The sequence below is a fragment of the Theropithecus gelada genome, chromosome 2, assembly GCF_003255815.1.
Source record: "Theropithecus gelada isolate Dixy chromosome 2, Tgel_1.0, whole genome shotgun sequence".
Lineage (NCBI taxonomy): Eukaryota > Metazoa > Chordata > Mammalia > Primates > Cercopithecidae > Theropithecus > Theropithecus gelada.
The window spans coordinates 72,642,530-72,661,449 of NC_037669.1; the positions used below are offsets into that span (position 1 = coordinate 72,642,530).

General features: G+C 38.4%; 1 protein-coding gene across 2 annotated transcripts in view; it reads left to right on the plus strand.

Moving 5' to 3' along the window:
- SUCLG2 (succinate-CoA ligase GDP-forming beta subunit) overlaps positions 1-18,920 on the plus strand; it is a 283,115-nt gene that overhangs the window by 160,787 nt on the left and 103,408 nt on the right. For both annotated transcript variants that reach the window (XM_025377166.1, XM_025377168.1), the window contains exons 7-9: positions 2,837-2,933; positions 13,717-13,878; positions 16,082-16,224. In XM_025377166.1, coding sequence (XP_025232951.1) covers positions 2,837-2,933; positions 13,717-13,878; positions 16,082-16,224 — 402 coding nt within the window. The remainder of the gene's footprint in view (positions 1-2,836; positions 2,934-13,716; positions 13,879-16,081; positions 16,225-18,920) is intronic.

Sequence of the window (18,920 nt, forward strand, 5' to 3'; positions counted from 1 at the left end):
ATCATGAGAACAGCATGGGAAAATCCTGTCCCCATGATTCAATTACCTCTCACTGGGTCCCTCTTGCAACACGTGGGAATTATTACAATGCAAGGTAAGATTTGGGTGGGGACACAGAGCCCAACCATATCAGTGAGATACCCTTTTTCACCTAACCCACTGGCAAAGATACAAATGGCTAATGACTGTGAATTGGAAAATAGTGTCTCTGATAATTTTCACTTTTTAGGAGTGGAAATCAGGGACGACTTCTATCAAGAACAATTTAGGCCAAGCGTGGTAGCTCACACCTGTAATCCCAGCACTTTGAGAGGCCAAGGCGGGTGGATCATGAGGTCAGGAGATCGAGACCATCCTGGCCAACATGGTGAAAACCCGTCTCTACTAAAATACAAAAAACTAGCCGGGCTTGGTGGCACGCCTCTAGTCCTAGCTACTCGGGAAGCTGAGGCAGGGGAATCGCTTGAACCCTGGAGGTGCAGGTTGCAGTGAGCCCAGATCGCGCCACTGCACTCCAGCCTGGCAACAGAGCAAGATTCCGTCTCAAAAAAAAAAAAAAAAAAAGAACAATTTAGCAGAATCTTTTGGTGTTTAAAATGGCTATAGTCCTTTTTGCTTCACTCTGGGTAATTTATCCTACAAATGTTTAATCAAGTGTATGTTAAATATCCAGAGATAAGTAAGGCAGTGCTGTAATGTCAACCTATTAGAAACAATGCAAATGGTCATTATTTAAGTGAAAGGTTAAAGGAATTATAGCACATCAATACAGTAAGATATTATTTAGTCAATTAAAAGGATATGCTTGATCTACCTGTGTTGCTGATGAAGTGTCTCTAAAAATCTGTTAAGTAAAGAAATGAGGCATAGGAACAAGTTTGCTTTTTTAAGACAGATGAAGGAGGAATGCATACTGTCTTAGGCATAGAATATCTCTCAGATGAAGGGCACATTTATGAGTGTGCTGCCACTGGGGGCCTGTGTGGTTGAATGGTACAATCAGGGAAAACCCTTAAGTTCTTTGGGAATTTTGTATCATATACACGTGTTATCTACCCATACAAATATTTAATATTAAAAATACGTAATCATACTCGTTATGTGGGTTCTTTTATATCTACTGGGCCTCAAATTTGGATTTAAAGATGTTTGTAGGTAAACATAAAATACATTAACATAGCATGAATTAAATCTGGAGTTCTTCAGCCAAATCTGGAACCACCTGCAATATTTACACCAGGGGGGATTTACTTTAGGGATGCGTTCATAGGTGCTGCAAGAGCTGAGTAGTTTAAAAGTGGACAGGGCCGGGCGCAGTGGCTCACGCCTGTAATTCCAGCTCTTTGGGAGGCCAAGGCGGGTGGATCACGAGGTTAGGAGATCCAGACCATCCTGGCTAATATGGTGGAACCCTGTCTGTAATAAAAATAGAAAAAATTAGCCGGGCGTGGTGGCGGGCGCCTGCAGTCCCGGCTACTTGGGAGGCTAAGGCAGGAGAATGGCGTGGACCTGGGAGGCAGAGGTTGCAGTGAGCCGAGATCCCGCCACTGCACTCCAGCCTGGGCGACAGAGCGAGACTCTGTCAAGAGTGGACAGAAAGGCAACCTAGAGCATATCCATCCGCATGCTCCAGGAACAAAAATGAGGCAGTGGTGTTACTGGGCCTTAGATACAGAAGCTAGAACCCTGGTGGGCTTCTCCAGTGGGAGCAAGAGCCAGAGGAGGAGGTGCTGCCCAGACAGAAAGAGAGGAGTGGAAGTACCCTGGTTCTTCCCTTCTTCCCACCTCCATCTCTCACCGCTGCTTCTCATTGGCTGGCCCCAGCTGGAAACCAGCTGACCCAGGAACATAGAAAGCTTAGCCTGTAAGCGTCAGCTTCCCTGATATACAGAGTAGAGTTGGAGAACTGAAAATGGATCTGCTGCAAATAATCCAAGGCTGGCACAATGAGTGAAATGTGGCAGTGGGAAAACTTTGGCTTGGAAAATGGAGCCGGGAATGAGACTGATACCTAATTCTTCTCCATGATCGACCCTCTTGCTCTGTGCATCACATGCTCCTTTCGTTATTGACAGGAGCTTTCTAGGGTGGGGGCATGGCTCATTCATGTTCTCATTTCTAGCGCCAGCTCTCAGGATACCAGCCAGCTGTGTCATAGGCAGTGAAGAAATGTTGGTTGAAAAGAATGAATGAATGAGCGAATTTCAAGCAGAGTGAGAAAAATGAAGTCAGGGCATAACAGGGTGACCTTGGATATTGCCCTTTGTGGTTAATGCCTTTGGGACAAGCTATTTTCAGTTTGAATTGTGCTGTTCAGTGACTACACTATTGAACACTTTCATCTTCCTGTTTTGCAACAATTTTCGTTAGACACTCAGTAATTGTTGTTTCACAGATTATGGGTTGGATTGATTAATATAATAACTGTTTTATTTCAGCACAATAAGGAAAATCTAGTCATTATAAACTCTCAAAATCATGTTTACCTTTTACTTAAATGGAACTTGTTTGTATTAATGATTGTAGCTTATATTGCAGCATAACTCTGCTAATAGAGACATGATAATTTACAAAAAGATTAACAACGTTTTAGGCCGTACTGAAAATATTTTGTTTTCTTGATAATGGTCTCTTCTGGTGTCTGGAGGAGAGTTGAGCAATTCCTTTTAATGAATAGCAGCGGAAATTAAAATAATTATGTTTTTCTGTTTTTCCCTTCAGAAAACCTAACTGAAAATAAAGACATAACTTGCTATTTTTAAGGTTTCATTAATCCAGCAAAATAAATTTTCTTTTACTGCTTTGGTGTAATTCCATTTCACTTGATCACATTTAGGCTGCAGATCAAATTACGAAGCTGTATAATCTCTTCCTGAAAATTGATGCTACTCAGGTGGAAGTGAATCCCTTTGGTGAAACTCCAGAAGGACAAGGTAAGAAAAAAAAAAAAGAATTGAGAAAACAAATGAATGTATTATAATTATTTATGCAAACTATAAATTGCACAAAAGACTGTAGCAGCAGCTTTGCATAAATTTCTTACAGTAATTTAATTTCTGCCATAGTTTGAAATGCTCCCATGATGCAGTTGAACATTTCAGCACTTAGGTTTGTTTGTAGCCAAATGCCAGGGCTCTAAGGAAGCTACTAAAGCTACTGCTTGTTTTACTTAAAAACATTCAGGCTTGGTGTGGTGGCTCATGCCTGTAATCCCAGCACTTTGGGAGGACAAGACAAGAGGATCACTTGAGGCCAAGACTTTGAGACCAGCCTGGGTAACATATTGAGACCCTGTCTCTACAAATAATAATAATAATCATAATCATAATAATAATAAATTAAAAGAGAAGAAACATTCGTTCACATCTTTCTCTCCACCTTATTTTTTTAAGCCTATCACTGCTGCTACTAACGTAAAGATTTGTGTAGAAGTGGGAGCCACACACTTGGGTATAATGAATGCATGTGCCTTTATGGAACTGGAACTTTTTGAATGTCTTTAGTTTGCCTAAATCTGTATATAATTTCACCTTGTGTTCTGGGCTGGATTTATATCACCTTGGTAAAGCCCCAAGTCCCCCCCAGTTGAGCTCTTTCACCTTACTTGGACAGCAGTTTCTGCTTCAGGCAGGAATAGGTGGCATTTTTGTGGTGAAGGTTCCTCCTATCCATCAGGTACTTATAGAGTATAAATAACTGTTTTATATCTCAGTACCTACCACCACGGCACTGTTTCTTGCATACAGCAAATATTCCATAAGTTCTTATTAATATGGTAGCAAAAACTTGTGAATGCATGTGTGGTAAGGGGTAAAGTGGAGTTCCACACACACATTCACAAGCTTTTGCTATCAAAACCGTGGAATAGCAGATGGATAGGATAGGGATACCAGACTGTAAGCCCCATGAACCTCTCTTTTTTAGTACATTTCACCTCCAGTGTCTTGCATGTTGTCTAGTATGTTACAGTCAGTAAAGAAGAATTTCAATTGAATTGGTAACTGGGGTGAATCATTATGTGTAAACACATCAACTTTTGGACCAAGGCGGATGAGACAATATTTTCTCCTTAGCACATTTCAGTTTCAGAGATTCTGTAGCTAGACTCAGAGAAACTACACTATTATTTCTTTGAAACCCAGAGAGGCCTAAGTATAAATTCTGTATCTGCCATGTTTTGGCTACAGATCTGGGCAAGTTACTTAGCCTGCCTAAGTTTCAGGTCTTTTTTTTTTTTTTTTTTTTCCCCAATAAAATAAGTGGTAGCAATGATGCCTAGCTCATAGAGTGTTGTGAAAATAAGATGAGATCATATGTGAGTAAGCATGCAGTATCAGATACAAAATAGGCTAGTCCCTAACATTCATAAAATGAAATTCCTCTTCTCAGGTAGTCTCAGAGTAGCCCAGGAATGGTATAGATTTTAGACAAGAACAAGCAAAGATTTTATGTTTAGGAAGCCATTGAAAATAATATATTTCATGATTTATACAGATGACCATCCGATATAAATCTGTGCTTGGTCATTTATAGACAAGCCACCTTTTTTCATAAATACTTTTTTAAAAAGTTGCTATGGCTATAAAATTGTGAGTATTTTATAAAGCGAAGAAAGGAAGGGGAAGAAGCTGCTTCTTGAGCTTATATGCCAGGCACTGTGATAAGCTTATACCTATATTCTTTCATATTGTTTACCACAATCCTGAAAATTTAGGAGTTGTTATCCCCATTTTATAGAGGGTTGAAAAACCATTGTAACTGTCGCAGGGGCCAGTCAGAAGTTACAGAAGCTGGGATTTGAACCCATGTCCCTCTGAGTCCAGCATGCATGTTGATTCTGATTCTCCAGACTCAACTGCAGCTACCTGCCTTTTTTCTACTTTCTTCCATTTAAACTACTTATTTGCTTTCATGGACATGACCTAGAAGTAGTCTCCAGTTTGGCAGGGAATACCAGTCAGAATTCATGTTGATAATTAAGTCCAAGAAATGAAGGCAGAGGCTTAACAGAAGTTCTTAAAGGTCATATATTGCTTTTTAAACTAGTATACACAAGCAGCCTGTTTGCTTCATATTAAGAAAAATGGAAATTCAGCTGTAGCTATGGAGTGGGATAAAAATGGCTGCAATACATTTTTTATTCAACCCTTTGGGAAGCAGTCACAAGCTGTGTTCTGGCTTCAGGGAACAGAGGTATGGAAACCTTTTCTGAGAGTGTGTTTACAAAACGTCGTGAGTCTGAAGTTTGATTTTTAATTATTACGAGAATGGAAGTCTTGAGCTTTTTTTTTTAAGGGAATCATCGTAAAACATTCTTTATATACAGTTCATTAAAACATAAGTCTTATGTGATATTTTTAAGAGCAAAATTATCTTTCGTTATTAATTTGTTCATAGTACTATAAAAGTTCAGCGATTGAATTATAATCACAATTAAATGAGTATGTTGGTTTATAACTCTAATGAGCAGTAGTCAAATTAAACCCAATTAGGAAATGGTGATTAATGACCAAATGTACAAATTGATCTTCATCATTATCACAATTCCCTAAACCTATCTTTTATTTAGAAGCTGTAAAAGCAGTCATTTATATTTTAGCAATATTGATAATGTTAATATTTATAATCTGAGTATTCGTTATTTCTGTTTAGATCAGTAGTAGCAGAACATTTCACATTAAAATTTCCACATTGCAACTTTGATTTAATAATTATTCTTTAAATTTAAAAGTTTAAGGAGCTCAGCATCACATTGCACCAGCTCTTTGTTGTTGTTGTTGTTATTTCTTTTTCTTTTTTTTTTTTTGAGACAGGGTCTCTGTCGCCCAGACTGGAGTGCAGCGGTGCAGCCTAAGCAAACTGCAGCCTCCACCTCCTGAGTTCAAGTGATTCTCCTGCCTCAGCCTTCCGAGTATCTGGGATTATAGGTGCCTGCCACCGCACCCAGCTAATTTTTGTATTTTTAGTAGAGATGAGGTTTCACCACATTGGCCAGGCTGGTCTCCAACTCCTGACCCCAGGTGATCCACCCGCCTCGGCCTCCCAAAGTGCTGGGATTACAGGTGTGAGCCACTGCACCCGGCCTGTACCTACCTCTTTGTAGGAAAATTTTTTTGGCCTTCCATTGGTCAGTGAGTGCTATTTTTAATAATTCAGGTTATTGTTCGTATAGTTGTACAGCAAGTGATGCCCTGTTGAGTGAAGAACAAGGGCCTTGATAATATCTATGCTACTAAGTCACCCATAGGGAATTTTCGACATGGAGAAAGAACTGCAGTCCAAGAACTCTTTTTTCCTGTGTGATTAATAATCTGATTCAAAAAATATAATTTGACACTACTAACTGCAATGTAGTTTAGTGACTCTTAGCTAGGATTATAATGGTTGCTAATGACAGGAACCTATATTAGCTTTGTTTTTGTCAAAAAGTTATATTCCTGTAACAGGGAAGTCCAAGGTGTGGACTGGCTTAAGGCCTGAAGAGAATCAGGGATTTGCTGGTTCTCCAGCCCTGCTTCCCTCCAAATTGGCTTCTTTCTCAGCAAGGCTCTCAGAAGCTGGCAGCAAAGATGTCTCCCAGTGCTCCATAACTGTCCCTCAGCAGCCCCCTAAATCCCTTCAAATGATTCTGATTGGCCCTGCTTGGATCATATGTCTATGCCCATGCCAGCCACTGAGCAAGAATCATATGGTATAGGAGACATACAGTTTCTTAATGGAAGAAGGGACACTGAGTCAAAACATACCTACCAGAAAGATGGAACCTTATTGAAACAAAAATAAACTGTTAAATAGTCAATAGAAATTAATTGTTATTTTCCTTGTTTGTCCAAATGCAGTGCCAATTCATTCATTAATTCTGTAGCCAAGCAAGAAGCAATGTTTTATCATTATTTACTTATCTACCTGCCCATTCATGTATTCATTCATTCATTTTGCTAGCCACTGTGAGATTTCATGTCATATTTCTTCCCACCTTCAGCCAGCTCTATCTGTACGCAGACTCCTTTCTCTGATGTCTTTAAAGCAAGTTGTACTCCATGGGAAGGGTGGGCATTTTGTTCCCCAGGGAACATTTTTAGTCGTCACAACTTGGAGGCTGTGCTTCTGGCATGTATGACGCTAAACTACAATACACAATACTACATTCCCCGTTCACAGAGAATGACCTCACCCAATCTGTCCATAGTCTAGAGATTAAGAATTTCTGCTTTAGGGCATCTTCATCAGTTGGAAGCTGAAATTCATTCATTGGGCCAAAGAAATGAGATCCAATTTGAAGCAGTGACTATCTGGCTAAGATTTCATGAGAATTAAAGCTGGGTGATCCACAGTTAACTGGCACATCAAATTCCTTTCTTTTTTCAGATTGATTTCCCTAAATAACTACCCTGTTGCTTCTTGTTAGCAAGTGCCCATGTTGTTGGTGGGTGTTTCTCTGTTTCTCTCTTTATACACAAGACTATTTTCAAGAACATTTTCGGTTCTCTACCTCCACTAACCCCCCTACCCACCCCATATCTATTTTCTCTTTTCACAGCCAGTAAAAAAAAGTTCTAAAAAGTATACAACTCTCAGAACATCAATATTTAATGGGAAGTGGGACTAATTTGAAAGTATCAGCATTTTAAGGCCATTTTGGCAAGACGTGTTTCAATAGCACATTATGGTTATTTATCACAAATCAAACGCAGTACATTGCTTGAAGACATTATTTTTCAAACTAATTATGACAATCTTATTTCCTGCTGTTTTTATGTTTCTTTTATGTGTAAGTTTCCCCTCTGAAATCTACTTTTCTTTTGTTTAATTCTGTGACACATTCTTCTGTTAAAATTCTAGGGTCAGAGGCCTCTAACTGCCAGTCATGTTTTCCATCAAGATTGTTGAATTAGCAGCTCACAGAATCTCACACTACTAAACAAAACAACAAAACACCCTATGCATATAAGTACCACAGCTTTCTTTGGTATTTGTTCAGAACGAAAATTCATTTGTATAATCTATCAAGCATGTAACAATGTGCTTTTGATGGTGAAAATTGTTTTATAAATATTAATAGGTATGTTTCTTTCACCCACTTTGTATAAAAAATGGCCTTTGTTCAAGATGAATTTTCTATAGAATTGAGGTTTTATTAATGTGACATTGAAAATCTTAAGGTCCGGACCAAGCTCAGCACCTCTGAAAATGTATTTTGTATTGTTTGTTGTTTGACTAAATGAGAAAGCTAAGGGTTTAAGCAGGCAAGTTTATTTTATTGCCCTGTTGTTGACAAAGACATCAATCCATTTTTAACACATCCGTTCAAGCAGTGCATTTAGAAGGGTCTTACGGGGGAAATAAGCATCTAAGAGTCAGTTAGTATTCAAGGATTAATCTACTCCTTTTGTGTAGACACAGGTTTTTATTTCTTTGTTTGTTATTTTACTTTTTTTTTTTGGTTTTCATGTTAATGGAATGCACTTTTTCTAAGTTTCTCCTTCACTATAAAACATGATACCTGTGTATCTATAACTTGGTTAAGACAAGTGGATACAAGTGTGAGAATTGTGACTTAGCAGGGATTGGTAAACTTTTTCTGTCAAGGACCAGTTAGTAAATATTTGGGGGTTTGCGGGCCATACAGCCTCTATTGCAACTACTGACCTCTGTTTTTGTCTTGGGAAGGCAGCCATAGGCAATATGAACAAGGCTGTTATCCATAAAAACAGGGCTGGCTTGAGGGCCTTAGTTTGCTACCCTTGGCTTAGATCTTCATTTGGAGCTGCTCTGTACTAATCTTTAGCCTTGGCCTTATGCACAGGTGTGATATCATTTGAGAGTCACCAACAGCCTGTTTTACCCTCATCTTTTAGACAAAAATCTTGCTTTCTACTATTTATGATACCTAAAATGCCAACTATTAATATTCTTCCTTTGGGAAAATTCTTATTTATTCAGAAGATGGCTTTTTATTGAAAACATGGGTAACCTGTACATACGTAAAATATGGCTGACATTTGCTTAGATTTGCTTTAAACAGAAATCTCATATTATAAAGGAACAGATAACTTTTATTGTTAGGAAGAGAGGAGAGTTCTGTAGCCTGGGCTGCAATAATGAGAAGCTCTTAAGCATAAAAAAGCATGTGCATATCAAAGGGTGGTGTGGTCATCTAATAACCTGCTAGGACCCACTGTCTAGGAAGCTAAGCGCTTTGCATACAATCTCTCCTGCCACCAACACCTAGAGTAGAACATACTCTGATCCCCATTGTATAGACAAGGCTTGGGTTTAAGAGAAGTTAATGTGCTGAGGGATGGCTGGCTAAAAAGTGCCAAGAGTTGTCATTTATACCCTGGTATTTTTGATGCCAGTCTACATTAAGTGGTCAAGTTCAAGGAAAAGCATTTAGATGGTACAACATTGTAGATAGTAAGACAGGAAAGCACTTTGTTTGTTTGGAACTATGTGTAATGGGAAAAACAAACATTTTTCTCCTACCAAATTCTCAACACAGAAGAACACTTCTTGGACCAGATGTGTGAGTTTTTCCAACACTGACTAATCTCTGACACTAGCTAGGTATCCTATGATCAATTCAGTTCTTTCACTGTCTATCTGGAACAGATCCTATAGGTTAAGGGGTCAGTCTTATGGGACTGACTTCACTTAAGATGTCAGTTGTAAGACCAAGCCTCTGGTACTTCTGATGAGCCAGCTATAAATTGGGGGTTCTTAGGACTCTCTCTACGTGCCCCATCATTTACTAGAAAGGCTCTCAGAACCCAGGGAAGCACTTTACTTACTACTGCTGATTTATTATAAAGGTTATTTTATTTTTTATTTTAGTTTTTTTGAAAGGATATTTTAAATGATACAAATGAACAGCCAGATGAAGAGGTAAATAGGGCAGGGTATGCATGAAGGGGTGACAAGCTTCCCTATACGCCACAGATGAGCCACCCTGTAGCACCTCCCTGTGTTTGGCAACCTGTAAGCTCTCCAATCCCCTGGAGTTGAGAAATTTTTATGGAGGCTTTATTACATAGGGATGATCCATTATTCTTTCTGGAGCATGGAGGTGGGACTGAAATTTCCAAGCTTCTAATCATAGTTTGGTCTTTATGGCGACCGGCCCCATATAGAAGCCTCCACCAAGACATACCTTAATAAAACAAAAGACTCTCCTATCTTCCAGAAAATCCCAAGGGATTAGGAGCTCTGCATCAGGAATCAGGGTCAAAGGTAAAATGTTAGAACACAAGATTCTCTTAGAACCCCTATTGCTTAGGAAATCAAAAGGGTTTTAGAGCGCTATGCCAGGAATTAGGGATGAAGACCAAAATAATATATTTCTTATTATAAATCACACTACCACAGTCTACTTTTAAAATATAAAACAGGCGTAACAAATGTGTCTAAAAGAATCCCTTTACATCCTTAAAGTTTTTCATCCCTTACCCACTAAATAAAGACTTAGGTCTTGAAGGTGGCAGTTCAATTAGAATCCCCTTTCTTATCTCCTAAGTCCTCTAAATAAATTACTTCCTATTTAACTTCCCAGAACACTTAGACATACATGCAATGATCCAATTCGGTTGTTTAGTTTTCTCTACAGAGAGCTAACAATTGGCACAGGACCATTGTAGATATACACCCCTTTTATCCCATCATCACCGTCTTGAAGCTCTGGGTTAACTGCAAAGTTCTGTCAAGATGGTTCCCTGGAGAGAACGTCATACCACAGGAAAGCATCCTCTGAAAATCTAGCTTTGCAGGCATTTAGTTGGGATTGCCTTTTGAACTCTGCATACATACCCATTAATTATTCTTTCTCTGAAGCAGCTTGTAACTATAGTCCCTGCAAGGAGCAAAGGTCAGCTTGAAACTCTTTTGATTTACTTGATTATTGATCTCAACCAAGAATGCCTTTATTTGAAACTCTTCCCTTAGGAAGTCAATTTGATAACCTTTGTCCATTCATTTTGAAGGTGTCAGTTATAAGTAGTCTTGCCAATGAGTAATGGAGGAGCTAAAATTACTAATAAATTAATTAGAATGTATTTATAAACCTAGTGGAAAGCCAAGTATGAAGTTGCTTTTTTATTGATTATTATGCTGGTCATTAACTGCTGAGAAAATTCCACTGTAGCAAGCAGAGAATATTGGCCAATTCCTTTAGTAATTATAGGATTCTGTCATTAAGTTTTCCATATTCTGGAAAGTAATTACTCATTCACTCCAGCTATTCACAGTGTGTGGACAAAGTGGTTGGGCATTTTGGGGCAAGACTAAGGATTTAAACAGATATTAACTTCCATATAAGATTCTCTCTTGTCACTCAATGCTACTTTGAGTCATGTGTGGTCTGTGTATATACTTATAACAAGCATTCTTAGATGTTAGTATGCCGGTCTACACAGATTTGTATCAAAGTGCTTGAATATTGTGGTGGGAAAACCCTCGGAGAAAACCCTCTACCTAGGGTCTCTAATGCCAAGATGCCATATACAGCCATGTTTTATTTTCATAAGAAGCAAGTAGAATTAGGAGATTATAGCCACTGCTTTACAGTAAGTGAGAAATGCTCTGTGGCTGTTTCCCTTTCAAGAGTCAGGTGCCTGTCAGCAACGCTGGAGGAGAATAGGTAGTATCTATAAATTATTGGTCAAAGATTCGTGGCTATCAATATCCCAAGTTAAGTAAAAGAACATTGGCCGGGCGCAGTGGCTCACACCTGTAATCCCAGCACTTTGGGAGGCTGAGGTGGGCGGATCACAAGGTCAGTAGATCGAGACCATCCTGGCTAACATGATGAAACCCCGTTCTCTACTAAAAATATAAAAAATTAGCTGGGCGTGGTGGCGGGCACCTGTAGTCCCAACTACTCAGGAGGCTGAGGCAGGCGAATCGCTTGAACCCGGGAGGCGGAGGTTGCAGTGAGCCAAGATTGCGCCACTGCACTCCAGCCTGGGTAACAGAGTGACACTCCATCTCCAAAACAAACAAAAAAACATTATGATGACATGTCATCACAGAACACTAATTTCTACACTAAGAGAGATAATAAAAGGGGTCAGAACTCAGACACAAATAATGCCACCCTCTCCACTGCAGTCTCTCCCTGATTGTATGTATAGGAGAGCCGTAAATCAAGGAAAGTGCCCTGTAGTCTATCTCTATCACGGATTGAGTTTTGCAGGGTCCAGGAGATTTACACCAGCACCAGAAGCTGGAGACAATTGTGCAATAATGCCTGGCATCCTGGCATTGTAACTGACCAGTCTTGGTCTTTTCGTGTCTTATAACTTGAATCTGAAGTGCCATAAGATGGTCCTGCACAGGCCAGGCGTGGTGGCTCATGCCTGTAATCCCAGCACTTTGGGAGGCCAAGGTGGGCAGATCACCTGAGGTCAGGAGTTCAAGACCAGGCTGGCCAACATGGAGAAACCCATCTCTGCTAAAAATAAAAAATAAAAAATTAGCCGGGTGTGGTGGCGCATGCCTGTAATCCCAGTTAGTTGGGAGGAGGAGGTAGGAGAATTGCTTGAACCCGGGAGGCAGTGGTTGTGGTGAGCCGAAATTGCGCTACTGCACTCCAGCCTGGGCAACGAGTGAAACTCCGTCTCAAAAAAAAATAAAGATGGTCCTGCACAGATCAAGGGCATGGCCCTAGTTTTAAGGATTGTTACTCCCATTTTTTCCAATTAAAAAACCAAGGCCCAGAGAAGAACTAGGTTATTTTATCAAGGTTGCAGAGTTAGTAATGTATGCTGGAAATTGCTAAAAGAATATATTTCAAGTGCTCTCCCACACCAAAAACAAAAACCAAAAACTATATGAGAAGATGGATGTGTTAATTTGCTTCAGTATAGTAATCATTTCACTGTGTTTAATTATTTCACTGTGTTAGGTGTATATCAAAACATGATGTTGTATGCTTTAAATACAGTTGTCCCTCAGTATATGCAGGGAATCGGTTCCAGGAATCTCAAATATACCAAACTTCATTCATACTCAATTCCTGCAGTTGGTCCTGCAGAGCCCGCGTATGTGAAAAGTCAACCCTCTTGGGCTTTACATTTTGAGAATAAAAATCCACCTGTAAGTGGACCCTCACAGTTAAAACCCATGTTGTTCAAGAGTCACGTGTATACAATTTGTATTTTTAATATATGTTACAGAGTTAGTTAAGGATCAAATAAAGATCGAGTGATTCTAGCCTGGCATTCTTTCCACTAAATCTTTTGGAAATACTAGAGAGGATACTGATTCAATAAAAATTTCACTTCACGGTATCAAGAAAAGGACAAAAGAGGACAAAATAATTAATAGTATTATTTAGTCTCTCTTTACATAGAAGAGAAAGTTGATAATTAGTGGTTAAATACTAAAAATATATAATAAAAATAATGAATCAAAGCTGTATCTATGAAGCTGTGCCAGTCTGTAACTTTTGATGGTTGATGGCAACTTTTGTTGTTATTCTATTGAAATGAGAACAACAGATACAAATTACTATGTTCTTTACTAGAACGTAAGTCCCTTGACAACAGGGACCAAACCCTAAAATTTAAAGGTCAAGAAAGCCACAGTAGCCACTCCTGCCTGTAGCATGAGAAAAAAAATGACAGCACTTACTTTCCCTTCTCTTGTGCCTACCAGCCTGAATAACTTAATTTATAGATCCTCAAGAGATATTCAAGTATGATTGTTTTCTTCTTTATTTAGTTGTCTGTTTTGATGCCAAGATAAACTTTGATGACAACGCAGAATTCCGACAAAAAGACATATTTGCTATGGACGACAAATCCGAGAATGAGCCCATTGAAAATGAAGCTGCCAAATATGATCTAAAATACATAGGACTAGATGGGAACATTGCCTGCTTTGGTAAGAAGCAGTTATATCAAAAGAATGCTTTGTGGATTTTTATAGAATTTAGGAACCCTTGATTTCTGAAATGTCGTTTACCAAGAAGAAGTAAGCATACAAGTTTTTTTGTAGCTGAAAGGTCGTAGGAAACAATCCAAGTTTCTTCTCAAAGTTTGTTTTGATTAATGGTTACTGGGTTAAAGCAGAATTTCTCAACTCTGGCACTATTGAGAGTTTGGGTGGGATAATTCTTTGCTATCCTGTACATCATAAGATGTTTAGCATCTTAACCTCTAGATACTAGTAACAACCCCCAGTTGTGATGACAGATAAACCCATGTAAATCAATAAATTAAAATGAAAGTCTTCAGACAGTTCCAAATGACTGTGGTATACAAAAATCACCCCAATTGAGAACTACTGACTTAAAACATCTCAGTTAAACTTTACTTAGTAAAAAATTAGAACCTTTGCTGCTCAACTCAGTATTAATATGCTAGAACTCTTCTGAAATTTAGGTTTAAAACAAAATTCCTTTATCAGAGGAAATAGAAGAGGACATACACTTTAATCACTTTACTAAAGTTTCAGATTCTGTGATAACCAAATGATAAAATGTTTAATCCATTATGCTAGTTTATTAATAAAACAATTGATTTCATCACACTCATCTAAATTTGTGAAAATGGCTTCTCCAGCTGAGATAAGAATGAGGCTATAGAGGCAGTACAGCTTCTATTATTGTTCACAGCTTATAGTGCTCAGATTTATACGCTTCTGACTTAATTGCACAAGACTGTGTTTCTGGTAGAATCAATTCATTGTACTGGAAACTGAGGTCTTAATCTTAATGGAATTAAAATAAAAATGATTTGTAGCTCATTAAACCAACAATATCATTATATTCAGAACTGAAAAGACCTCATCCAAGAGTTTGCTGTTCAGTACAATAGAAAATGACATCCAATTACAAGTGATACCAAAAGCTCTTGCTTTGTATTGGAGCAATAACTGTAATGTACCAGATCACTCACATCATTCTGATCCTGATAAGCTAATGCACTCTCAATATTTGTAGGCATTTGGAAAGGGGAAATGTATATGGGTTTAAAACAAATTAAATACAGATTATTTATAGCCTCTGTAGGAATGTGCATGGTTTGACCACGTAGCAGCCTCAAAATCTATGATTTACGCATTTCAAATTGTTTTAAGATTCTGTATAAACCATTTTTATTTGAGTTACTCCAAATTTAATTAGTCACAGTTCATAGGCTTTTCTAGGGAATTGGAGGGTCAGAAAAATGAAGGGTACTTTACCTTGTGAGTTTCTGCTGTGTTCAGGAAATTTTTTTTTTTCTATCTTGAGGAAAGTAATTTTATATCATTAAGCTTAAGAAGCAAAATAAGTGTAATTGATCAATAAAACTTAGCCCTGGAAAACAAGAATTTTGATGTTAAAACTCTTCACCTACTTTCTTAAGAAGGGCTCCTAAGATGTTGGCACATTTTGGTTCCAGTTTTAACGATTGGGTTGCTAGTGAGCATTGCTTATGTTAATTTGAAAAAAGAACAAGGGGATAAGAATATTGTTTTTATGCTGTCATTTGTTCATTTGTTTCTAAGTTTATCCAGGTAACATTATATAAACATGCATGACTGTACTAAGTATAGAAAGGTATAAAATCCCACTGAAGTTGGGACCCCTGTGCTTCAATCCCAGAGATGCCACATTCAGAGGAGCGTATTCTCAGCAAGCAAAACATTAAGAGAATTCCATTCTTCATTCACTGTTTCTTAAAGTATATTAAAAAGAATGTAATTCATAGGCCCTAGCAACTTCTCATAGCTTGTTTCTCTGCCTCCTGATTCTGTTAAGCTTACACTTTCCAGAACCTAAAACGTCCTTCTTTACTACTGGCCCAAATCGGTTACTTACTTAAAGCTTTCCTTCTTTCTGTTTCCCAGATTGATTTAACTTCCCAATACATCCTGTTCCTCATTCCCAAGACTTTTTTGCTTCATTGTTTGCATATACACGTCCTGATTCTTTATCCTAAAAGTCTATGCACTAATCTGGTTTAATGGAATTCCAAACAGGACATAAATTGGCCTGGCAATGACAGGGTTCTCTCTTGGCAATATGGGGGAGGGAAAATGTTTATGGACCATTTCATGTTGCTAAATTTAGCCTGTCTTGTGTCCCATTTGCATTTCACAGTGAATGGTGCTGGGCTAGCCATGGCTACTTGTGATATCATTTTCCTTAATGGTGGGAAGCCAGCCAACTTCTTGGATCTTGGAGGTGGCGTAAAGGAAGCTCAAGTATATCAAGCATTCAAATTGCTCACAGCTGATCCTAAGGTAACCTTTCTTTTTGTAGGGAGATTATATGTCAGTTTAATTTCTTACCGTCAAGAGCTCACTTGTTCTTCCTGGTGAGTGTTGATAAGTCAATATGTGTACTTTGCAGCCCCAGATGCAACTTCTATCTTTTTTTTGAGATGGCGTCTCCCTCTGTTGCCCAGGCTCAAGTACAGTGGCATGCGATCTTGGCTCACTGAAACCTCTATCTCCTGGGTTCAAGCGATTCTCCTTCCTCAGCCTCTTGAGTAGCTGGGATTACAGGTGCATGCCACCACGCCCAGCTAATTTTTGTATTTTTAGTAGAGACGAGGTTTCTCCATGCTGGCCAGGCTGGTCGAACTCCTGACCTTGTGATCCGCCCTCCTCAGCCTCCCAGAGTGCTGAGATTACGGGCATGACCCACTGCGCCCAGCCTGCAACTTCTGTCTTATATCACATTGGAATACATGATGATTTAACTCTCGTTTTGGGTAAAAGGCTTATAAATAGCTCCTGGGATCTTACTTCAGAGGTTGTGTGTACAGTCCTGAGAAGTGGAAGGAAATAAAAAAAATACAGTGTGCCAGTTGAAACATTGGTTGGCATGAACTTTATTTGGGTAATTTACACAGAAGCGACTGGTCCTATGCTTACATGATTTAGAGGGAAGGTGTACTATGATTCCTTCCATAAAGATGCTGAAGGTATTACCAAATATTGGAAAATCTTAGGGTTGTAGGATCATATATCACTGGGAAATAATGGCCCCACCTTCTTTTGTATGCTTTCTAATTTTTATCACTGACCATTAGTTTGTAACATATGCACTAAGTAGCAAGTAACTGTACCTGGTTTCATAGTTTCTATTGCTGCTTCATGTGCATCTTTTTAACTTGAGGGTAGCTGACTAGAATGTAGCTACCACACCCATGCTAGGGGCAGTGTGGGCATTCAGTTAATATTTAATCAGCTAGTTTAGTAACCAAGTTAAATATCAGTATGCTTTGTTTTACCTGTAGATACTCAGTTGACTATAACGTGGTTTAGGTAGATGCTTATTACATAGAAAGACCAAAATATTTTGAAAGACTAGTGTACATGGTTTTCATTTCATTCTTTTAACAGGCCTGTGAAGTACGTATATGCCACAACAATTTGATATAAAACTTTTTCTCTATTTTTTTAATTACTTTTTTTAGAGACAGGGTCTCATTCTGTCACCTAGACCATAGTGCTATGGTGCGAACATAGCTCACTATAGCCTCGATCTCCTGGACACAAGCTATCCTCCCCTCACAGCCTCTTGAGTAGCTAGGACTACAGGTGCATGCCACCATGGCTGGCCAATTTTTTTTTTTTATTTTTTGTCTCGCCATGTTGCTCAGGCTGGTCTCAAACTCCTGGCCTCAAGTGATCCTCCTACCTCAGGCTCTCAGAGCACTGGAATTACAGGCATGAGCCATCACAATTGGCCTAAACTTTATTTGAGAATCATTTTCTCAATATTGTTAGAGTATCTAATAAATTGAGTTGGTTACAAAATATCTGAAGATGTAGGAAATCTGAATCGTTACTAAGAAAATCATAAATGAAAATAATACCAGATTTTTAAAAAATGAAATGTGGTCTGAACTAAATATGGAAGCTTCCCATTAATAAATATACTGGCAATAGCCTGTTTTGTTTTGCATGCATAAAATTTTGTCTTATATTGGTAGTACACTTGTCTGTTTTTCTCATGACTTAAATAGTTGGTGACCTTATAGTTTTGCTTATCTTTTCTTCTGACTCACAAAACAGACGGCAAGGTATTATTAGCACTTATTTTCAATTCTCCAGTGCCATTCAGGAATAGCAAAGTTATTGAAGTTCAAAGGCAGCCAGCCATGAGGAAGGTATTCGCCAAAAGAACAATGTTTCCACTTACATAAGCGCTTTGTTTTCATTGGTTAGGTAGAAATACCTATCAGTGGCTCTCTAATCATGTATTAATTCACTTATTCTTTCTTCCTACTGCTTTCTAAGGGAAGAATCATTTTCCTCCCAGAGATTCCCAAACCAATTGAAATCTGTAAATACCGAGAGACACAGCTCCTTAAGCTGCTCGAACCACAAAGTACCCAGAGGACAGACAACTGTAATAAAATACTGATCTTCCAGCATCTGATGAAACTCTGTGCAAAGAATAATAGAGAGTCATTGAAAGATGAAATCTACCAGGACAATCATTGGATTTCGCTGAAATAGCTTTTCTTAGTGCCTCACCTCAAATTTTAATTTTGTAAAACCTATAGGGTGGGGAGGGAGAGTGGAAAAATTACTGTCAGAGCCATTTTTTTCCTTTTTAAAAAACTATTCTCTTCCAAAATTTTGACTTTATGGAATATTTTCAAATGCTTGGATTATTTCAACTTTTTTTTGAGATTAGCTGTCATCTTGGGTAGATAAAGGTATGTGGGAGTTATTTTATTTTTCTCATGCTATATCAGGAAAATGAATGCACAGCTCATCTCACAGTACTTTTTCCAAATCTTGAAATTTCAAAACCGGTTAAAAAACATAGAAATGTAATGAGTATTTTCAATCCTGGCTTCGTTTCACAAAATTTAGAGAACAGAACCTAAAAAATAGTATAGATGAGTTGATGTGATTTTGCAAGGAAACTGGCTGTAGTTTTTGGCAGTAATTATTTCGTGTCCACATGCCCAAAAGTA